We start from the raw sequence: 20,448 nt of genomic DNA, 5'->3' as shown, positions 1-20,448 counted from the left end.
TGGCTCAATAATATTTAGATCTGGTGACTGTGCAGGCCATGGGAGATGTTCAACTTCACTTTCATGTTCATCAAACCAATCTTTCACCAGTCTTGCTGTGTGTATTGGTGCATTGTCATCCTGATACACGGCACCGCCATTGGATGCACATGGTCCTCCAGAATGGTTCGGTAGTCCTTGGCAGTGACGGCCCATCTAGCACAAGTATTGGGCCAAGGGAATGCCATGATATGGCAGCCCAAACCATCACTGATCCACCCCCATGCTTCACTCTGGGCATGCAACAGTCTGGGTGGTACGCTTCTTTGGGGCTTCTCCACACCGTAACTCTCCCGGATGTGGGGAAAACAGTAAAGGTGGACTCATCAGAGAACAATACATGTTTCACATTGTCCACAGCCCAAGATTTGCGCTCCTTGCACCATTGAAACCGACGTTTGGCATTGGCACGAGTGACCAAAGGTTTGGCTATAGCAGCCCGGCCGTGTATATTGACCCTGTGGAGCTCCCGACGGACAGTTCTGGTGGAAACAGGAGAGTCGAGGTGCACATTTAATTCTGCCGTGATTTGGGCAGCCGTGGTTTTATGTTTTTTGGATACAATCCGGGTTAGCACCCGAACATCCCTTTCAGACAGCTTCCTCTTGCGTCCACAGTTAATCCTGTTGGATGTGGTTTGTCCTTCTTGGTGGTATGCTGACATTACCCTGGATACCGTGGCTCTTGATACATCACAAAGACTTGCTGTCTTGGTCACAGATGCGCCAGCAAGACGTGCACCAACAATTTGTCCTCTTTTGAACTCTGGTATGTCACCCATAATGTTGTGTGCATTGCAATATTTTGAGCAAAACTGTGCTCTTACCCTGCTAATTGAACCTTCACACTCTGCTCTTACTGGTGCAATGTGCAATTAATGAAGATTGGCCACCAGACTGGTCTAATTTAGCCATGAAACCTCCCACACTAAAATGACAGGTGTTTCAGTTATTTTCTCCAACCCCTGTATATGTACACACTGATCAGCCATAACATTAAAACCACCTCCTTGTTTCTACACTCACTGTCCATTTTATCAGCTCCACTTACCATATAGAAGCACTTTGTAGGTCTACAATTACTGACTGTAATCCATCTGTTTCTCTACATACTTTTTTAGCCTGCTTTCACCCTGTTCTTCAATGGTCAGGACCCCCACAGGACCACCACAGAGTAGGTATTATTTAGGTGGTGGATTATTCTCAGCACTGCAGTGACACTGACATGGTGGTGGTGTGTTAGTGTGTGTTGTGCTGGTATGAGTGGATCAGACACAGCAGCGCTGCTGGAGTTTTTAAATACAGTGTCCACTCACTGTCCAATCTATTAGACACTCCTACCTAGTTGGTCCACCTTGTAGGTGTAAAGTCAGAGACGATCGCTCATCTATTGCTTGTTTGAGTTGGTCATCTTCTAGACCTTCATCAGTGGTCACAGGACGCTGCCCACGGGGCGCTGTTGGCTGGGTATATTTGGTTGGTAGACTATTCTCAGTCCAGCAGTGACAGTGAGGTGTTTCAAAACTCCATCAGCGCTGCTGTGTCTGATCCACTCATACCAGCACAACACACACTAACACCCCACCACCATGTCAGTGCCACTGCAGTGCTGAGAATCATCCACCACCTAAATAATACCTACTCTGTGGTGGTCCTGTGAGGGTCCTGACCATTGAAGAACAGGGTGAAAGCAGGCTAAAAAAGTATGTAGAGAAACAGATGGACTACAGTCAGTAATTGTAGAACTACAAAGTGTTTCTATATGGTAAGTGGGGCTGATAAAATGGACAGTGAGTGTAGAAAAAAGGAGGTGGTTTTAATGTTATAACTGATGTGTGTGACCCAGTATCTGTGTGTTGCCTGGTGTGTGTGTGTGTGGTACCTGTCTGCTGAAGGTGTTGACCAAAGGCATCCAGAAGTCCTGCACTGGATCGTAGCAGTAGATGCACTTGGTGAGGCCGCCGCAAGCATAAACCAGGCTGTTCAGAGAAACGGCTGTGATGTTGCGCTTACACATAGGAAAGCTGGAGCGAAGCAGCCAGCTGTTCGCCTCCGGATCGTAGCATTGCACCTGAGGGTCACACGTGCACACAGGACAGGGTTAAAGTGTGTCATACGTAATAGTGCTTCTAACTCAAACATACACATAATGACACTATTTATTCAGTTCGTTATTAGTTATCGAGTCATCCTGATGCGAAAAGACTGGTGAATGGTAAAGCCAACAGCTAGGTCAACCAGATCAACATGTCGACCTGTCGGCGAGCAAAAATAGGGGCTACAGTCGTGTAGTGTAAACCAGGCATAGGCATCAACACTATCAGAAAGAATCTATAAATACAGCTTTTATAGAGCACCCACAATATGTGCCTTGCTCAAATATTCTGGCAAATGTAAATTTAAACAAGTCAAAATAAAGAGCACGTTTAAATCAGACGTCCCGATCCAGTTCACAAACCTATACAGACCTTTCGGCCAAAGAAATACGTGTGCGAGATACCCAGAGGACTCACCACAGAGCAGGTATTATTTGGGTGGTGGTGTGCTGGTATTAGCAGCGCTGATGGAGTTTTGAAACACCTCACTGTTAGGGCTGGGCGATATGGGGCAAAAATAATATCTCGATATTTTTTAGCTGAATGGCGATATACGATATATATCTCGATATTTTTTCATCCCATACAGTAATAACAAAAAGACACTTCTGAGACAAAGCTACATGTTCCAAATGTTATACAGGCACTTTTATTAACATTCCGCTGTAGAGAAATTCCTCAAAAATAAACTATTGGCATATATTAAATCAGGGGTCACCAACCTTTTTGAAACAGAGGGCTACTTTAAGGGTACTGAGTAAGCCAAAGGGCTACTTGTAGGATACAAACTTCCTGAATAACATAAGGTTGCATGGTTCACCTTTAATGATAATATTATGATTAATAATATAATATATGTGAAGAGACTGTCTGATCACATGTTAATTATTTCTTGCAATAATTATTAACAATGATGTACCATGGCAGGAAACACAGACATATTTAAACATGTAACATTATTTATTTCTGAAAGTCAGAGTGATCACATCTCTGATATTTTTGTAAATATTGTTCCTGACAATGTTTTGTATGAATGAGCATATTTGTAGCATTTTGATCAAAATCACACAATTTTTTTTATTTTTTTATTTATTTTTTATAAATTATGACATCTTCAAATAATGTCCCGTTTGTACTGATCCCGTTTGTACTGATCACTACTTTTGTTTTAGAACAAATCATGAACTCTGTCCCATGTTTATACAAATGATCAGTTAAGTAAGATTTTTTAAAAGCTACGATTTAAATGGACGTTTCTGTGACACGTACTGAAGCCTCTCTCCACATTGTGCCGCTCTCTGACGTCGTCCCCCGAATGAAACACACACTTTTCCTCCCAATCATTGTTAAAATATTAAGTTCTCTTTTGCTTTTCTTGTGTGTTTTTTCATTATAATTTTTTCGGGGTAAAACCCGCATCTCGCTCCCCATGGTAGCTGCGCTCGCTCGCTCGTCTCAGCGTTCTGCGCCCGATATAAAACTCTGCACCCAGACCAGATCAAAGCTCATATAAACAACAGTTTTGTTCTTGAAATGTTATATTCAGTATTGTCATTTTCAAAACTACATCAATGCAAGTGTTATTGATTCAAAGAGATCAACAACGAAAATATCATTTTTAGACGGAGCTCTATAGTCACTAGAGCTGTTTAGAACATGCCCTGCGGGCGACTCACGTGGTGGGGGAGGGGCGAGTTGTGTTCAGTGAGGGAGAGGGGCGGGGCAGGTGAACATGTGCAGAGACAAACTGGGAGAAGGGAACGACGAACTGTCAGATCTAAATAGAACGCAACATCTACAGTATATCGATATATGCGATATTGTCTTATCTTATATCGCGTATGAAAATATATCGATATATCTTTAAAACTCGATATATCGCCCAGCCCTACTCACTGTCCCTGCTGGACTGAGAATAGTCCACCAACCAAAAACATCCAGCCAACAGCGTCCTGTGAGCTGCGTCATGTGACCACTGATGAAGGTCTAGAAGATGACCAACTCAAACAGCAGCAAGAGATGAGCGATCGTCTCTGACTTTACATCTACAAGGTGGACCAACTAGGTAGGAGTGTCTAACAGAGTGGACAGTGAGTGGACACGGTGTTTAAAAACTCCAGCAGCGCTGCTGTGTCTGATCCACTCATACCAGCACAACACACACTGACACACCACCACCATGTCAGTGTCACTGCAGTGCTGAGAATGATCCACTACCTAAATAATACCTGCTCTGTGGTGGTCCTGTGGAGGTCCTGACCTGACCATTGAAGAACAGGGTGAAAGCAATTACAGTCAGTAATTGTAGAACTACAAAGAGCTTCTATATGGTAAGTGGAGCTGATAAAATGGACAGTGAGTGTAGAGACAAGGAGGTGGTTTTAATGTTATGGCTGATCAGTGTATATTATAATATTATGTTATTATATCTTATAAGTGCTTCATCTTCGCTTCTGCTTTCCGTTCTATCATGTGGTGCAGTTGTAGCCTATTGGTTAAGGTACTGCACTAGTAACGAAAAGATTGCTGGTTCAAACCCCCACCACTGCCAGGTTGCCCCTGTTGGGCCCTTGAGCAAGACCCTAAACCCTCAATTGATTAGATAGTATGATGTCACAGTACTGTAAGTCACTTTGGATAAAAGCGTCTGCTAAATGCCAAAAATGTAAATGTACATGCTGAAAAAAAAAGTGCTCAGGGAGAGTATTTTATGGAAACTACTCATGACTAGGACCCTACAAAATTCAAGTAAAAATGTGCTTAATTTAACGGACCTCGATTTCACGACACTCATATATTGAAAGACAGAATAAATGGAAGCTACAATACAGAAAATTCTTGTCCATGTTTTTACACGCCCCCCTCTGCATCCACAGAATTAGTTGGGAAACCAATTGTTTTCCAAACTCGGTTACCTGAGTTGTGTTTTTAGCTGCTTAACACTTAAACATCTTGAACATTTTGACTAAGCAATTGCTAACTGAATTGCCATAGGATTGCTAGGAATCGCCTCATAGTTCAAATTAACCAGTAAACATGAGGCACTTGAACGCTCCACTAGGGCTGAAACGATTCGTCAATAAACTCGAGTAATTCGATTACTAAAAATCATCGATTCAGCCGCTCAGGTGGCGCAGCGGTAAAATACGCTAGCTCACCAGAGTTGGGTTTCTAGATACATCGTATCGAAACTCAGCTCTGCCTTTCCGACTGGGTTGGGCGGCAGTATGAACAACGATTGCCTGTTGTTCAGGGTTAGGGGTAGAGTCGGAGCATAGGTCCTCATAACTGGTATGACTGCGGCCCCTGCTGGTTGACTGACGGCGCCTGCACAGGGCTGAGGAATAACATTGAGGGGGGCGTGACCCTCCGTGCGCAGTGTCTCTCGGTGTATGAACTCGGCTCGTGGAGGTGAAAAATGCAGGCTGTACTGATTGGGTGCTGGAGGGGGCGCAAGTCGGTTGAGTGGCGTCCTCAGTCAGCGGCAAAAGGACGAATCAGTATCGTTTAATCCATGCAACTATTTACAGCTCACGGTGTTTCGCACGGACGACTTTCACTTTCTCAACGCGTTCACGCTGCAGGCCGAGGGCTGCGTCCGAAATCTCATACTTAAACAGTACTTAACAGGACTTAAACCGGGTACTTTTCGCATGCAGTTCGATGAATACTACGTATTTAGACACGCTCGCCGCTCCTCCGTACTGTTCAGTGTGAACATAGCGATTTGGGACGCAGCCGAGATTCGATAGCGCGGACTGCAAAACTGAGAGAGAGAGAGAGAAAATATCGAGGGGTGAACAGAGGAGACTGAACAGAGAAAACCACCGAAAGTTTGAGATCATTTAAGCATCAGAGCGTCTTGTTGATACGCTGACTTTATCATTACAATCACCACACGCTTTTTTGAAGGCTTAGGCAAACACACACGTACACGCACGCACGCACACACACACCAAATCCACCTCATCTAGAAGATAGAATCCTGACAGAACCTCCTTCAAATACCACAAAGCCTCCCAACAAAACATTAAAAGTTTATGTTCTGCGTGAGCTGTAGCTGAAACTTTTAGTTCCGAAAGTTGCACAAATTAGAGGCTTGTATTTATGTGATTCGACCCTTTTGTCGCTGACTGAGGACGCCACTCAACTGACTTGCGCCCCCTCCGGCACGCAATCAGTACAGCCTGCATTTTTCACCTGCACGAGCCGAGTTCATACACCGAGAGACACTGCGCACGGAGGGTCACGCCCCCCTCAATGTTATTCCTCAGCCCTGTGCAGGCGCCGTCAGTCAACCAGCAGGGGCCGCAGTCGCACCAGTTATGAGGACCTATGCTCCGACTCTACCCCTAACCCTGAACAACAGCCAATCGTTGTTCATACTGCCGCCCAACCCAGTCGGAAAGGCAGAGCTGAGTTTCGATACAATGCATCTAGAAACCCAACTCTGGTGAGCTAGCGTACTTTACCGCTGCGCCACCTGAGCGGCTATGTCTTATTTAATCTTAAATGTATTTATTTTTGCTCTTTATTAAAGCAAATGTATCCGATTACTCGATTAATCGCTGGAATACGCTCTACGAGTGAAAAACGTTAAATCACTAAACACAAACATTACATTTTGACGTCCACAGCAAATTGCATATTACACTGGAAACGGTTCATTTCGAGGTCCTTGACTCATGAGAGACAGTCCTCATTCATACGAACCATTTTTCACCAACCTTTTGTAATTAGGCAAACATTTAGAAGCGGGTGAGATACAACAGCAGCACGGAATGCTGAATGGTATCAGGGAGGATATTTCCTAAGAAACTGATTGTTTGCAGAAACGTCAGCCTGAGGGAACGAAAAAGAAACCTGATTGTGAAGACAAGCGCTGAGCTGAACTGTAAACTCGTTTGGAAACCATGCGGTGAAGCAGCGTGCCAACCAGGATGATTCACACACACCTTGCCCTCAAAGGGCCGATTGTAACTATAAGACTGTATAAAAGTAACTACTTCTTAATACACTGATCAGCCATAACATTAAAACCACCTCCTTGTTTCTACACTCACTGTCCATTTTATCAGCTCCACTTACCACATAGAAGCACTTTGTAGTTCTACAATTACTGACTGTAGTCCATCTGTTTCTCTGCATGCTTTGTTAGTCCCCTTTCATGCTGTCCTTCAATGGTCAGGACTCTCCCAGGACCACCACAGAGTAGGTATTACTTAGGTTGCGGATCATTCTCAGCACTGCAGTGACATGGTGGTGGTGTGTTAGTGTGTGTTGTGCTGGTATGAGTGGATAAGACACAGCAATGCTGATGGAGTTTTTAAACACCTCACTGTCCCTGCTGGACTGAGAGTAGTCCACCAAGCAAAAACATACAGCCAACAGCACCCCTTGGGCAGCGTCCTGTGACCACTGATGAAGGTCTAGAAGATGACCAACTCAAACAGCAGCAATAGATGAGCGATCGTCTCTGATTTTACATCTACAAGGTGGACCAACTAGGTATGAATGTCTAATAGAGTGGACAGTAAGTGGACACGGTATTTAAAAACTCCAGCAGCGCTGGAGTCACTGCAGTGCTGAGAATCATCCACCACCTAAATAATACCTACTCTGTGGTGGTCCTGACTTTTGAAGAACAGGGTGAAATGTGAGAAGCATGTCAACAAGAAATCAAAGTAGTTTGTGCCCTGAAATGCAGTGTAAAATCATGGAGGTAAATAAATATTTTTTGCAATGCAACAAGGGTACTATGGTTTGGTGTGTATAATAGTCACAAATACTGTAAAGCTTGTGTGTGCTGATTCTGATATATTCTATATTACCCTGTTCCACACATTTACACCTTTTTTCCTGGGTTTCCCTCACCTGGTATCTTGCGTTCTCATTGGCTGTAGTTTGACACAGCACTCGCTGCCAATCACAACCTGATCGCAACACTTTATACACAACAGGATATAGAGATGCTGACAGGTCCAGATATTTAACATGCTAGATATATTTCTTGAGTCTGTGAGCAATCGTCAAACAGTTTACACATACCGACCAAGAGCCGATTTTCAAGCCACAACGAACACCAATTTGCATCCAAGCTGGCGCATCTAGCGGCAACCTGTCGGCGAGCGAAAATCAGGGCAAAAATCGTGTAGTGTGAACTGGGCATTATTTTTGTTTTCTGGCCGGATGTCTAACACTGTTTCCCAGATTCTTTGAAGATACTTCTCAACTTCACTTGTTTGAAAACCACCTTAGTTAAATGCTGATGTAGAAACACTGCAATCTAGTTGTGGGATGAGGGATGAAGTCACTTGGCGGGTCACAAAACATGCATTGTGGGAGATGTACGATTTCACAATGTACGCTTCAAAGCAGCATAGACTTTCACTTTAAGACAATTGTACACATTTAAGCTCTTGCTGGCCTTGAGTTCGACACGTGCCATAAACTTTCAGATGTCTTGCATACAGTACATGGTTGCACAGAGGTTTTAATGTGCCAGCCCACCACTGTTGATATCTGAAGCTCTTTGGTACGAATCTCAGCTGTGCTATCGGCCAGCCAGGCGCCTACACAGACATAAATGTAAGGCTATGTAAGGGAGTGGGCAGGCAAAGGGATTCTTTATTATTGCACAATTGAGGCCTCTGCTTTAGATGCCCAAATAGAGACAGGGAATAATGAAGAGTAAGTCACTCTATGCATCCCTGTAGGTGCCTAAAGGTGGTTGTCTACTACACACGTGTCAGAGGAGGCGTGTGTCAAGTACAGCCCTGCTTGGTCATGGTAGGGGTGAAAAGCGGTGAGGAGTGGATATGACTAAACAAACACACTACATGGCTAGAAGTATGTAAACACCCCTAATTTTTAAGCTCAGGTTTCGGCTACAACAGGGGTCCTCAAACTTTTTAACCGAAGGGCCAGATTACTGTTCTTCAGTGTTTCGGGGGGCTATTTACTATGTATACTGGATGTATTGTCTGGGCTTTGTATAACTGTAGTTCATAATGATAATGCAGAAATTTTATTTCTTTTAATAATTTCCATTATCCTACCTCATACAGTGTTTCCTTAAAAAATCCGTGTGAACTGTGAGTCTGCTTTTGCCTGACGACAGTAAGCGTCAGGTTCCATATTTGTTACTGCCAGTCATAATAGCTAATAAATGTTGATCAGTGAGTCTGGATCTGGTTGGAGATTTAAGGTGTTTCAACTTCGAAAAAGTCTGCACACAGAAGTAGATGCTCCCGAAAACGGTAGTTACTTTGAGTGCATGTTTTATTGAGATCGGGGAGCAATGGAAAGAGAAGCATAAAAATGAAACAATGTGCTGAGTTTTGATTTTGGATGCATAAATGCGTTGATCTCCGGGAGCAGGACGTTAAAACATTTCAAAACTCGCCCCGACTCAGCCAGCGGCTCTCAGTAAAGCACATCTTCAGCTCAGACAAGAATTCCTGAAACTGCCTGTAGTTAAGAGCATTAGCTTGAATGAAATTAACACAGGACACGAGGATTTTCATAACGAAATCCCACTTTGCAACACAGTTCAGTGGCTGCGGTCACTCATCTCTCTATTGATGCGCCAATCACTCCCCTCATGCTTGGAGCGCCACCCGTTGGATCGCTGCCGTATAATTTACTGAGACTCCGGGTGGCCAATTTTTGTTTCCTCTGTTATTTTTTTCCCCGTTATAATACTGTGAGTTCGAAGATGAACAGTGGCCAGACAACATGTATTGCTGCTGTGGTTAAAGGGGCCGGTCAAATTAAAGCAATTAAAGTATACGGCCCGCGGGCCGTAGTTTGATGACCCCTGGGCTACAACAAATCATGCTTCCAGCTTCCTAGCAACAGTTTGGGGAAGGGTTTTACTTTTGGTTCAATGAGTTGGTTTAAGAAGAACAGTGACCTGCACAGCACCATAACCCCAACCTTAAAGTATACCATTGGGATGAACTGGAACGAGGATTGTGACCCAGGGTTTCCCCCCCCCCCCCCAACTTACAAAGGCTGTTTTGTCTCAATTAGCACAAATTCCAACATGCACACTTCAATTCCCAAAAGAGTGAAGGCTGTTAAAGTTTATATATATATATATATATATATATATATTCTTTAGGCATTTTCTCCCCTTTTTCTCCCTTTTTAGCACGTCCAACTGCCCGATTGCATCATGCTTCCTCACAACGAAATACTTTGTGGCACGAATACAGCACTGCTTGTATTGAAATACAATTCTTGTACTGGGTCTGTCTGAAAACCTAGCAAGCTGCCTTGTTGCCTCCTTCCTACCCTGGGCAGCTGCCTAAGTAGAGAGGATTCTAAAAAGACATCAAACTCATAAGAGATTATTTAGATGCATTACTTAGACAGCGATTATGGCAATTACGTCACCGCAGTTTTCGCTTACTAACCTAACACGGTTAGCCTCAGGCCTTTCAAACAAATGGGCTGAGGCGGCACAACCCGCTAGCATGTCAGCTAATATCTCCCTCTGTGTACCGAAAATGGTTAAATTGTCATTAACAAGCCCAAATGTGCAAATAAATGACACTTGTACACCTTTATACAAATAAAAAAAATGAATTTATATTTAATAGAACTCCGCATTCGTTCGGCATATTTGTAATTTTTTTTGTGAGAAAAGTTGTGCCGCACTGAATGCTAGGATTGCCTTCACTGCTTAAGAAGCATCAGATGGGCCGCTCAGGTGGCGCAGCGGTAAAGTACGCTAGCTCACCAGAGTTGGGTTTCTAGATACATCGTATCGAAACTCAGCTCTACCTTTCCGACTGGGTTGGGCGGCAGTATGAACAACGTTTGGCTGTTGTTCAGGGTTAGGGGTAGAGTCGGAGCATAGGTCCTCATAACTGGTACGACTGCGGCCCCTGCTGGTTGACTGACGACGCCTGCACAGGGCTGAGGAGTAACATTGAGGGGGGTGTGACCCTCCATGCGCAGTGTCTCTCGGTGTATGAACTCGGCTCGTGAAGGTGAAAAATGCAGGCTGTACTAATTGCGTGCCGGAGGGGGCGCAAGTCAGTTGAGTGGCGTCCTCAGTCAGCGGCAAAAGGGTCGAACCAGTATAGAGGACACAATCAGGGTAATTGGACACGACTAGAATAGGGATAAAAATTGGGGGAAAAAAGTGGGAAAAATAGATAATAAAAAAAAAAAAAAAAAAGAAGCATCAGATGCTCCCTCGTAATTCAGTCAGATTATAACTTTGAATTAAGGTACCTCAGTAGGCAGTAAGCTTTTCAGTCGGGCACGAATACAGCACTGCTTGGACTGAAATACAATGCTTGTAGTGCTTTTTGTTTTGGCACTGTAGAATGTACATACAGCTTGTGAGTTTAAACTGATTTGTATTCAGTTCTGACACAAATTTAGCATAAATCAACGCAGTGGATCTTTCACTTTCCATTCTGGCATGGATTCTGCATGTCTCTATAGAAAAGCAATGACATGTTTATTACATTCCACTAAATTTTTTCCACTATAGTCATTGCATTTCACTTCGGTATAAATCCTCCTCTACTTTTATTTTCCTCTTCTTTGTCCACATTCTCTACCTTCAACATTTTTTTTTTGTGTTTTAGGTGCAGCAGATGGCTTGTAGGAGACAACGCAGACTCGCTCGGTGAGGTGAAACCGAAAGCCTGAGAGACACAATCTTCATCTGGTCAATCAATGTCCCATATGTCCGGTTCTGCTCGATTTAAGCTCGTGTTACAAACACACGTTACTGCCAAACGGCCGTAACGTTCTGAAGAACAAAACCTTGAATGAAAACCTGTTTCTAAAGAACAAAGATTACTAGGAAGAGCAGATGGTCTTCTCAATCATCGCCCTACCAGTTAAGTGCCCACTTTGTATGTCTCCTCTTTTGCGAAATTTCCCCTAGCGTTTAAAGATAGTTAGATAACAGTAGCAACCCAATTCCAAAAACAGTGGAAAAGAACATCCACTATGTGTCCCATAGAAGAAGAATGCCATACACTGATCAGCCATAACATTAAAATCACCTCCTTGTTCCTGCACTGAATTACTGACTGTAGTCCATGTTTCTCTGCATACCTTTTTAGTCTGCTTTCACCCTGTTCTTCAATGGTCAGGACCCCAACAGAACCACTACAGAGCAGGTATTATTTAGGTGGTGGATTATTCTCAGCACTGCAGTGACACTGACATGGTGGTGGTGTGTTAGTGTGTGTTGTGCTGGTATGAGTGGATCAAACACAGCAGCGCTGCTGGAGTTTTTAAATACCGTGTCCACTCACTGTCCACTCTATTAGATGCTCCTACCTAGTTGGTCCACCTTGTAGATGTAAAGTCAGAGACGATCGCTCATCTATTGCTGCTGTTTGAGTTGGTCATCTTCTAGACCTTCATCAGTGGTCACAGGACGCTGCCCACGGGGCGCTGTTGGCTGGATATTTTTGGTTGGTGGACTATTCTCAGTCCAGCAGTGACCGTGAGGTGTTTAAAAACTCCAGCAGCGCTGCTGTGTCACACCACCACCATGTTAGTGTCACTGCAGTGCTGAGAATCATCCACCACCCAAATAATACCTGCTCTGTAGTGGTCCTGACCATTAAAGAACAGCATAAAAGGGGGCTAACAAAGCATGCAGAGAAACAGATGGACTACAATCAGTAATTGTAGAACTACAAAGTGCTTGTATATGGTAAGTGGAGCTGATAACATGGACAGTGAGTGTAGAAACAAGGAGGTGGTTTTAATGTTATGGCTGATCATGTCTATGCATATGCATATGCACATGTACAGTACAATGAAATGCTTTTTCTGCATATCCCAGCTTGTTTGGAAGCTGGGGTCAGAGCGCAAGTCAGCCATTGTACAGCGCCCCTTGCTCAAGGGCCCAATGGCCTACACATTTGAATCTTCCGATTGATAGCCCAAAGCTCTACAGACTATGCTACCAATGTCCCCCAACTGCGCTCCTAATATCCCCAGTGATCGTTTGCGTAGTATGAATGAACAGTCCCCTATATGGGCTGCTCCCATACTTTTAGGGGTCGCCACAGTAAATCATTTGGCCCCAAAGCATTTGTTTTACATTTTTACTTGATATTTTATTGGATTTTTTGTTGTAGCCAATTAGTCCTACGCTGCTGGGGATCCCGATTGCATCCAAGGAGGTTATATTCGCCTGCCCATGCCCCATCTGATGCATGCGCAGTCCCTCAACCCCTTCTCATTCGACCATACTTCGGTGGATTTGCACCTCCACTTTTGTACAGGCGCCTCGGGCGGTTAAACAGGGTCCTTGCAACGCGTTTGAAGACCCCACCAAATTATTAGTTCGGCCTTTTCCCACCCAGCAGACTGGTGGCCAACTATGTCTGCTAAAGGCACTGCCTGCTAGAGGGTGCCCAGCCTACCGGTAGCAGAGCCAAGAATCGAACCAGGGAGTTACGCACCTGCCCCAAAGCATTTTTACGTCAGATACCCTACCTGCTATTCACTCCGTCTTGGGACCAGCACTAAAGATGTACGGATATGTACCCATTTTACCAATGGCTAGGTTTACGTAACACCATGCACCCTCTGTATTTGTGCGCCTAAAATGGAAATTGAACCCCCAGAACTCACACTGTTGTCGCTCAGTTCTTTTTTCAGGCACGAATGAGAGTAATGTTTACTCTGTCAATTCGCGATTTGTTAGGCCTTTTCCTTCTGGTTTAATTTTCAGTACAGAAAAAACACGTTTAAATACCTGTGAGGTGTCTGAAAGTTGCTCATTTAGCAAACTGACCAAAAAAAAGCCTTTTTTATTGTTGTTAAAATAGGTTTCTGAGGAACTGGTGAAAAGCAGTTCCTTATGGTATGTTTGACTCAGCTGCTATGGCTATTATCATAGCTGAATAATAGGTTCTTTAAAAGGTCAAGGATTTATTTTGTTTTACGGATTAGGGTGTTGTGTGCGTGACTGAGGGTGTAATTACTGAGTTTCATTAATTTATTTGATATTTTATATGGCATTTTTAAGTCCTAGTGCTTCTAAGGATTTAAGCAGTTGTTTGTTTTGTAGAATTTTGTTCTGGTGGTGTTCATCTTTTGGCATGCGTAGAGAATGTGTTTAACAGAGACTCTTGCTCCACACAGGGGGCGAGTGGGGGCCTGGTCTTCCTCTAGCAGGTAGTTATGAGAGAGTCTGGTGTGTTCTATGCGGTATCTTGAGTAGATAATTTATTTCCATTGTTTTTTAGTCTGGATCAGTCCTTTGGATGGTCCTTTTCGTCTTTGGTCCGGAACACACAACGTCCTTTTTTTTTTTTTTTTTTAAAGACCTGGAATGCTGATTCATCTGACCTGATGGTCCATCCTAGATGCCTCCGAGCCCAGAGAAGTCGACGCCGTTTCTGGACATGGTTAACATAAGGCTTCTTTTTGTACACAGTAAAGTTTTAAGTGGCATTTGTGCATGTAACTCTGTATTGTAATGCTTGACAAAGGTTTTTTAAGATAAGATAATCCTTTATTAGTGCCACAGTGGGGAAATTCACAAAGTAAAGTTTGCCAAAGTAATCCCTCACCCATGTGGTTATATCAGCTATTGTTGAGTGGCGGTTCTTGATGCAGTGCCGTCTGAGGGATCGAAGCTCACAGACGTTTAGCTTAAGCTTGCGCCCTTGGCCTTTACTCACTGAAATTCCTCCCAATTCCTCGAATTAATTAATTATATTATGCACTGTAAGGGGAGAAATATGCAAATCCCTTCCAATCTTTCTTTGAGGTACATTGGTTTTAAACATTTCAATCATTTTCTCACACATTTGTTGACAAACTGGAGAGCCAAAAGACTCAGCCTTTCCTGAATGCTGCTTTTGTACCAAACCATGATTACAATCACCTGCTGACATCCCCTGTTTGGAATCATATCATGATTTTATCTTATTACTGGCCCTAAACTGCCCCCGTCCCAACTTTTTTTGGAATGTGTTGCAGGTCTGAAATGCAGGAATGAATGTTTATTAACAAATGAAATGAGGTTAAGCAGATAAAACATGAAATATAATAAATGTAAGGAACACTGCATTCGCATTTTCCGTACAGTCCCAACTTTTTCTGATTTAGGGTTGTAGTAGGATGGATCTTGTAGACTTTATTGGTGGTATCCGTATTCCATACTTTTTTCTGTGATGTATGGTACATCACGGTAAGAACATGAAGTATTAAAGTAAATATGTACCAAACACTTTAAATACAAGTACAGGACATGTCCGTAATCAGGAGAACGATCTTTTAGTTTCGATTTTTTTTTTCCGTGTGCACTTTATCTAATACATCGTGCTAAATATTTGTCTTGTCGCGCTCATGCTTTGATGTTGAAGATAAACCCACTGAATATAAGCCACTATTATTAGGAAACACTGAGGTTTACTTTGTTCACTCGTATGCTGCACAAACAATGAGACTCGAATAGTTTCTTTCAGAGGAAAAGGTAAAAAAAAACACAAAAAAAAACCACAAAAGCTTATCCTGGAGCACTGACATGCTAGTGATTTACAATACTGATAAGCCACGTGAGCTAGTGGAAGCTACAGTCAACAGTCAAAAGAAACAGTCAGAAATATGAAATCTGCCTCCGATATTGTTTCATTCAGCTAATGCAAATAAAAACGCAAATACAAAAAAACCTCAGAGATTCTTGTATTTACTTTGGCCTTTATTTCATTGCAGACAGTATGAACCTAACATGAACCCAAGATATTTCATGGTTTGTCTGGTCAACTTTGTTTCATTTGTTAATATACATCCATTCCTGCATTTCAGGCCTGCAGCACGGGGGCGATTTAGGGCTAGTAACAAAGTAAAAAACTAAATAATGATGTGAGACTTGGAGCAATTATGGAATCAATTTTCAATAAAAATCTCAAACGGAAGCCGCTCAGGTGGCGCAGCGGTAAAACACGCTAGCACACCAGAGCTGGGATTTCGAATACATTGTATCGAATCTCGGCTCTGCCATCCGGCTGGGCTGTGCGGCTATACGAACAACGTTTGGCTGTTGTTCATACAGGGTTAGGGAGCCGGATAGGGACCTCATAACTGATGCAATTACGACCTCTGCTGGCTAGTAGAGGAATAATGCTGATCACGGTGTGGCTTTCCGTGCACAGGGCTGATTCGCATATGAACTCGGCTGGTGCAGGTGAAAAAAATGCAGTCAGCCACTGCTTATGTACTGGGAAGGATGTGTGTCAGTTCGCTCTCCTCAATCAGGGGCAGGGTTCAGCACCAGTGGAGAGGAAGCATAATGCAATTGGGTAAAAATTGGATGTGCTAAAACAGGGAGAAAAATGGAGAAAATGCATTTAAAAAAAAATCTCAAACAGGTATGTGTGACAGGCAGGGTGTGGTTTAGCTCAGGTCTGTAATGGGAGCAAGGCTATTGGGGAATGAACTTGAGGGTTAATTACTGGTTACACCTGTTGAAGTCAAGTATGAACTTATCTCAAGGTAGTTAAATAATAAGTTACTAAAAGTGAAATCTAGTAAAGGTTTAGTTTCTTATAAGCAAGAAAATGTCAAGGGTTTTAGGTAATACCCATCTACAGTGCATACCATTATTAACACTATTAAGTATTTTTGAATTTTATTTGTTTGTCATTTAGATTTAGGGCCAGCAATGAGGCAAAAAAAAATCAGATACAGAATCATTTATTTTATATTCTTTATATTCTCAGTTGTTTGTAAATGTTTAGCGAGTATGTTACAGCGTTTCATTTACGAATTTAGTATTTAAATCTGGTTGTTACCGTTACTATAGCAATTAGTATTTCTACACAAAAAACTCGTTACGATATTTTAACCATTTTTTGTTTACATTTTATATTGTACTAGATGTAACACTTGACTACAGCTATGTGCGTGTACTGTGTTAAGTTTTTTATTGTTTGTAATTTGTAGTTTTACTCCATTCTGATGCACACAGTGTACAGTTGGGAAGCAAATAAAACCGACCTAACTGTATTTTGGAGGGAGCTGTCTGTCTGTCTAGCTGAGAAAAGGGGAAAACTGGGTGAGGGCAGAACTATTGTCTTAAAATACACTGTAAAATCGTACATAAACTGCATCTCTCACAATGCACGCCGATTTTGTGACCTGCAAAGTGATCTCATCCCGCCACTAGATGATGATGGGAAAGTGAATACAAGTTTGTGCTTCAAGAAGAGAAAGCGGTACATCTTTTGTGTTATGAGGCTGTGTCTGTGGTAAAGGAGTACAATATAAATGTAGATATACAGTTACAATTGGCCCTTTGAGGGCCACCAAAACGCTGATGTGGCCCTCTGTGAAAATGAGTTTGACACCCCTGCACTAGAGAAAGCAACAATGGCGACAAACACAAGAAACAGAGTTAGCTTCTACGCCTTTATATCACCAATAGTTGAGCGATGCTTTTTGCATATAAATAAACATCTGTAACAGCAGCATAAATGCTCACAGGTAATTTACGCGCTCTGTCGACTTGTTACTACTCATTACTTCCGCTGCACAACGACCATCATTGATGCCTTGGCTCCTAAAAACTGGTGGACCGGTGGAGACGCAGGCCGGTTCTCTAAAAAGCACCAAGGTTCTTTTATGGTCACTTAGTTTTATTGCTGTGCATCCTCCCTATATGTGTCAATCATTTTGAACTGTAAATTTAGCAGATTTAAGCAGCACGTCCAGCCGTTTGTTTTTGAGAGCCAGACTTCTCCCATCTGCGCCGACCACTCTCCGGAAAGCCTGTTTGGAATCAAGAATACATGCAACATCACTATCTTACCTTATCGGAGCAGCTGTTCTCGTCTGGCTCCCCACCAATGACAAAGAGTCTTCCTGCACAGCTGACCACAGCTGATGAACACACAGCCTCCTTTAGGGGAGCCACCTCCGTCCAGCGGTTGGAAAAGGAGTCGTATACTTCTACGTTACTGAGGCAGCACTGGCCATCGTATCCTCCAACCACGTATGCCTGAAAATATACACACGTGCATAATTGCTGTCATTAATGCCTAACGCATGGTCAGACGAATGCATACAGATCATATGAGGAGAACGAAAACACACACATATATATATATATATATATATATATATATATTTATATACTGATTTTGTAAGTTTACCCCCTTACAAAGACTTGAACAGTCTATAATTTTTATGGAAGGTTTATTTTAACAGAGAGAGACAGAATATCAACAAAAAATCCAGAAAAAAAAACATTAAATAAAAGTTATAAATTAATTTGTATTTAATTAAGGGAAATAAGTATTTGATCCCCTACCAACCAGCAAGAATTCTGACCCCCACAGACCGGTTATGTGCCCATGAGGCACACAAATTAGTCCTGTCCCTGTATAAAAGACTCCTGTCACAGAATCAGTTTCTTCCGTTCAAATCTCTCGACCACCATGGGCAAGACCAAAGAGCTATCAAAGGACGTCAGGGACAAGATTGTAGACCTGCACAAGGCTGGAATGGGCTACAAGACCATCAGCAAGAAGCTTGGTGAGAAAGAGACCACTGTTGGTGCGATCATTCGAAAATGGAAGAAATACAAGATCACAGTCAATCACCCTCACTCTGGAGCTCCATGCAAGATCTCACCTGGTGGGGTAAGAATGATTCTGAGAAAGGTGAGGTCAGTCCAGAATTACACGGGAGGAGCTTGTCAATGATCTCAAGGGAGCTGGGAGCGGATAAATGCTGGATATGACCCCAAGAACACCATCCCCACCAGGCTTTCCTTTGCCTCCAAACACGGCGAGTGGAGTTGATGCCAAAGAGCTCAATTTTGGTCTCATCTGACCATATCACATTCTCCCAAGCTTTCTCTGAATCATTCAGGTGTTCATTGGCAAACTTCAGACGGGCCTGTACATCAGCCTTCTTGAGCAAAGGGACTTTGCGAGCACTGCAGGATCTCAATCCATTACGGCGAAGTGTGTTACTAATGGTTTTCTTGGTGACTGTGCTCCCAGCTCCCTTGAGATCATTGACAAGCTCCTCCCGTGTAATTCTGGGCTGACCTCACCTTTCTCAGAATCATTCTTACCCCACCAGGTGAGATCTTGCATGGAGCTCCAGAGTGAGGGTGATTGACTGTGATCTTGTATTTCTTCCATTTTCGAATTATCGCACCAACAGTGGTCTCTTTCTCACCAAGCTTCTTGCTGATGGTCTTGTAGCCCATTCCAGCCTTGTGCAGGTCTACAATCTTGTCCCTGACGTCCTTTGATAGCTCTTTGGTCTTGCCCATGGTGGTCGAGAGATTTGAACGGACAAAACTGATTCTGTGACAGGAGTCTTTTATACAGGGACAGGACTAATTTGTGTGCCTCATGGGCACATAACCGGTCTGTGGGGGTCAGAATTCTTGCTGGTTGGTAGGGGATCAAATACTTATTTCCCTTAATTAAATACAAATTAATTTATAACTTTTATTTAATGTTTTTTTTCTGGATTTTTTGTTGATATTCTGTCTCTCTCTGTTAAAATAAACCTTCCATAACAATTATAGACTGTTCAAGTCTTTGTAAGGGGGTAAACTTACAAAATCAGCAGGGGATCAAATACTTATTTCCCCCACTGTACATGAACCTTGCACACCCTTTCAACCCTTGTCCCCCAAGACATAGCCATTCAAGTCAAGTCTGTATGTAGATGCCTGACAGGCCAGTAGCCCCCCGAGTGCCAGCCCCAAGACTCAATGGATAGGATGGTTGACCTCGGCCGCGCAGGTGGCGCAGCGGTAAAACACGCTAGCACACCAGAGCTGACATTTCGAACTCGGTTCGAAACTTAGCTCTGCCATCACACAAAGAGTCTTCCTGCACAGCTGGAGAACACACAGCCTCATTAGGGGAGCCATCTCCGTCCAGCGGTTGAAAAAGGAGTCGTACACTTCCACGTTACTGAGGCAGCACTGGCCATCGTATTCTCCAACCACGTATGCCGAAATCAGCCTACATGAACAACGATTGGCCTGTTGTTCATACAGGGTGGGAAGCCAGATAGGGAGCTCATAACTGATGCAATTACAACCTCTGCTGGCTGATTGATGGCGCCTGCACAGAGTCGAGGAATAATGCATTGATCAGGGTGTGTCTCTCCGTACACAAAGCTGATCCGCATATGAACTCAATGAAGCATAATGCAATCGGGTAATTGGATATGACTAGATTGGGAGGGGAAAAAAAGAACCCTGACCTCAACCTCAATTCTTTTCCACAAGTGGAGGCTGTTTTAGCCACAAAAAGGAGAACAGCACCCCCTTAACCGCCATC

The 20,448-nt window shown here is 43.2% G+C and overlaps 1 protein-coding gene across 1 annotated transcript in view; it reads right to left on the bottom strand.

The window, feature by feature from the left end:
* Window positions 1–20,448, bottom strand: part of klhl24a (kelch-like family member 24a) — a 66,257-nt gene that overhangs the window by 6,610 nt on the left and 39,199 nt on the right. Inside the window, exons 6-7 of the mRNA XM_062987344.1 lie at window positions 17,946–18,134; window positions 1,921–2,109 (exon numbers count right to left, since the gene is read on the bottom strand). Coding sequence (XP_062843414.1) covers window positions 1,921–2,109; window positions 17,946–18,134 — 378 coding nt within the window. The remainder of the gene's footprint in view (window positions 1–1,920; window positions 2,110–17,945; window positions 18,135–20,448) is intronic.

The sequence above is a fragment of the Trichomycterus rosablanca genome, chromosome 25 (assembly GCF_030014385.1).
Source record: "Trichomycterus rosablanca isolate fTriRos1 chromosome 25, fTriRos1.hap1, whole genome shotgun sequence".
Classification (NCBI taxonomy): Eukaryota; Metazoa; Chordata; class Actinopteri; order Siluriformes; family Trichomycteridae; genus Trichomycterus; species Trichomycterus rosablanca.
Note: the sequence above shows the minus strand (reverse complement) of the source record. Positions and strands in the feature narration are given on the sequence as shown.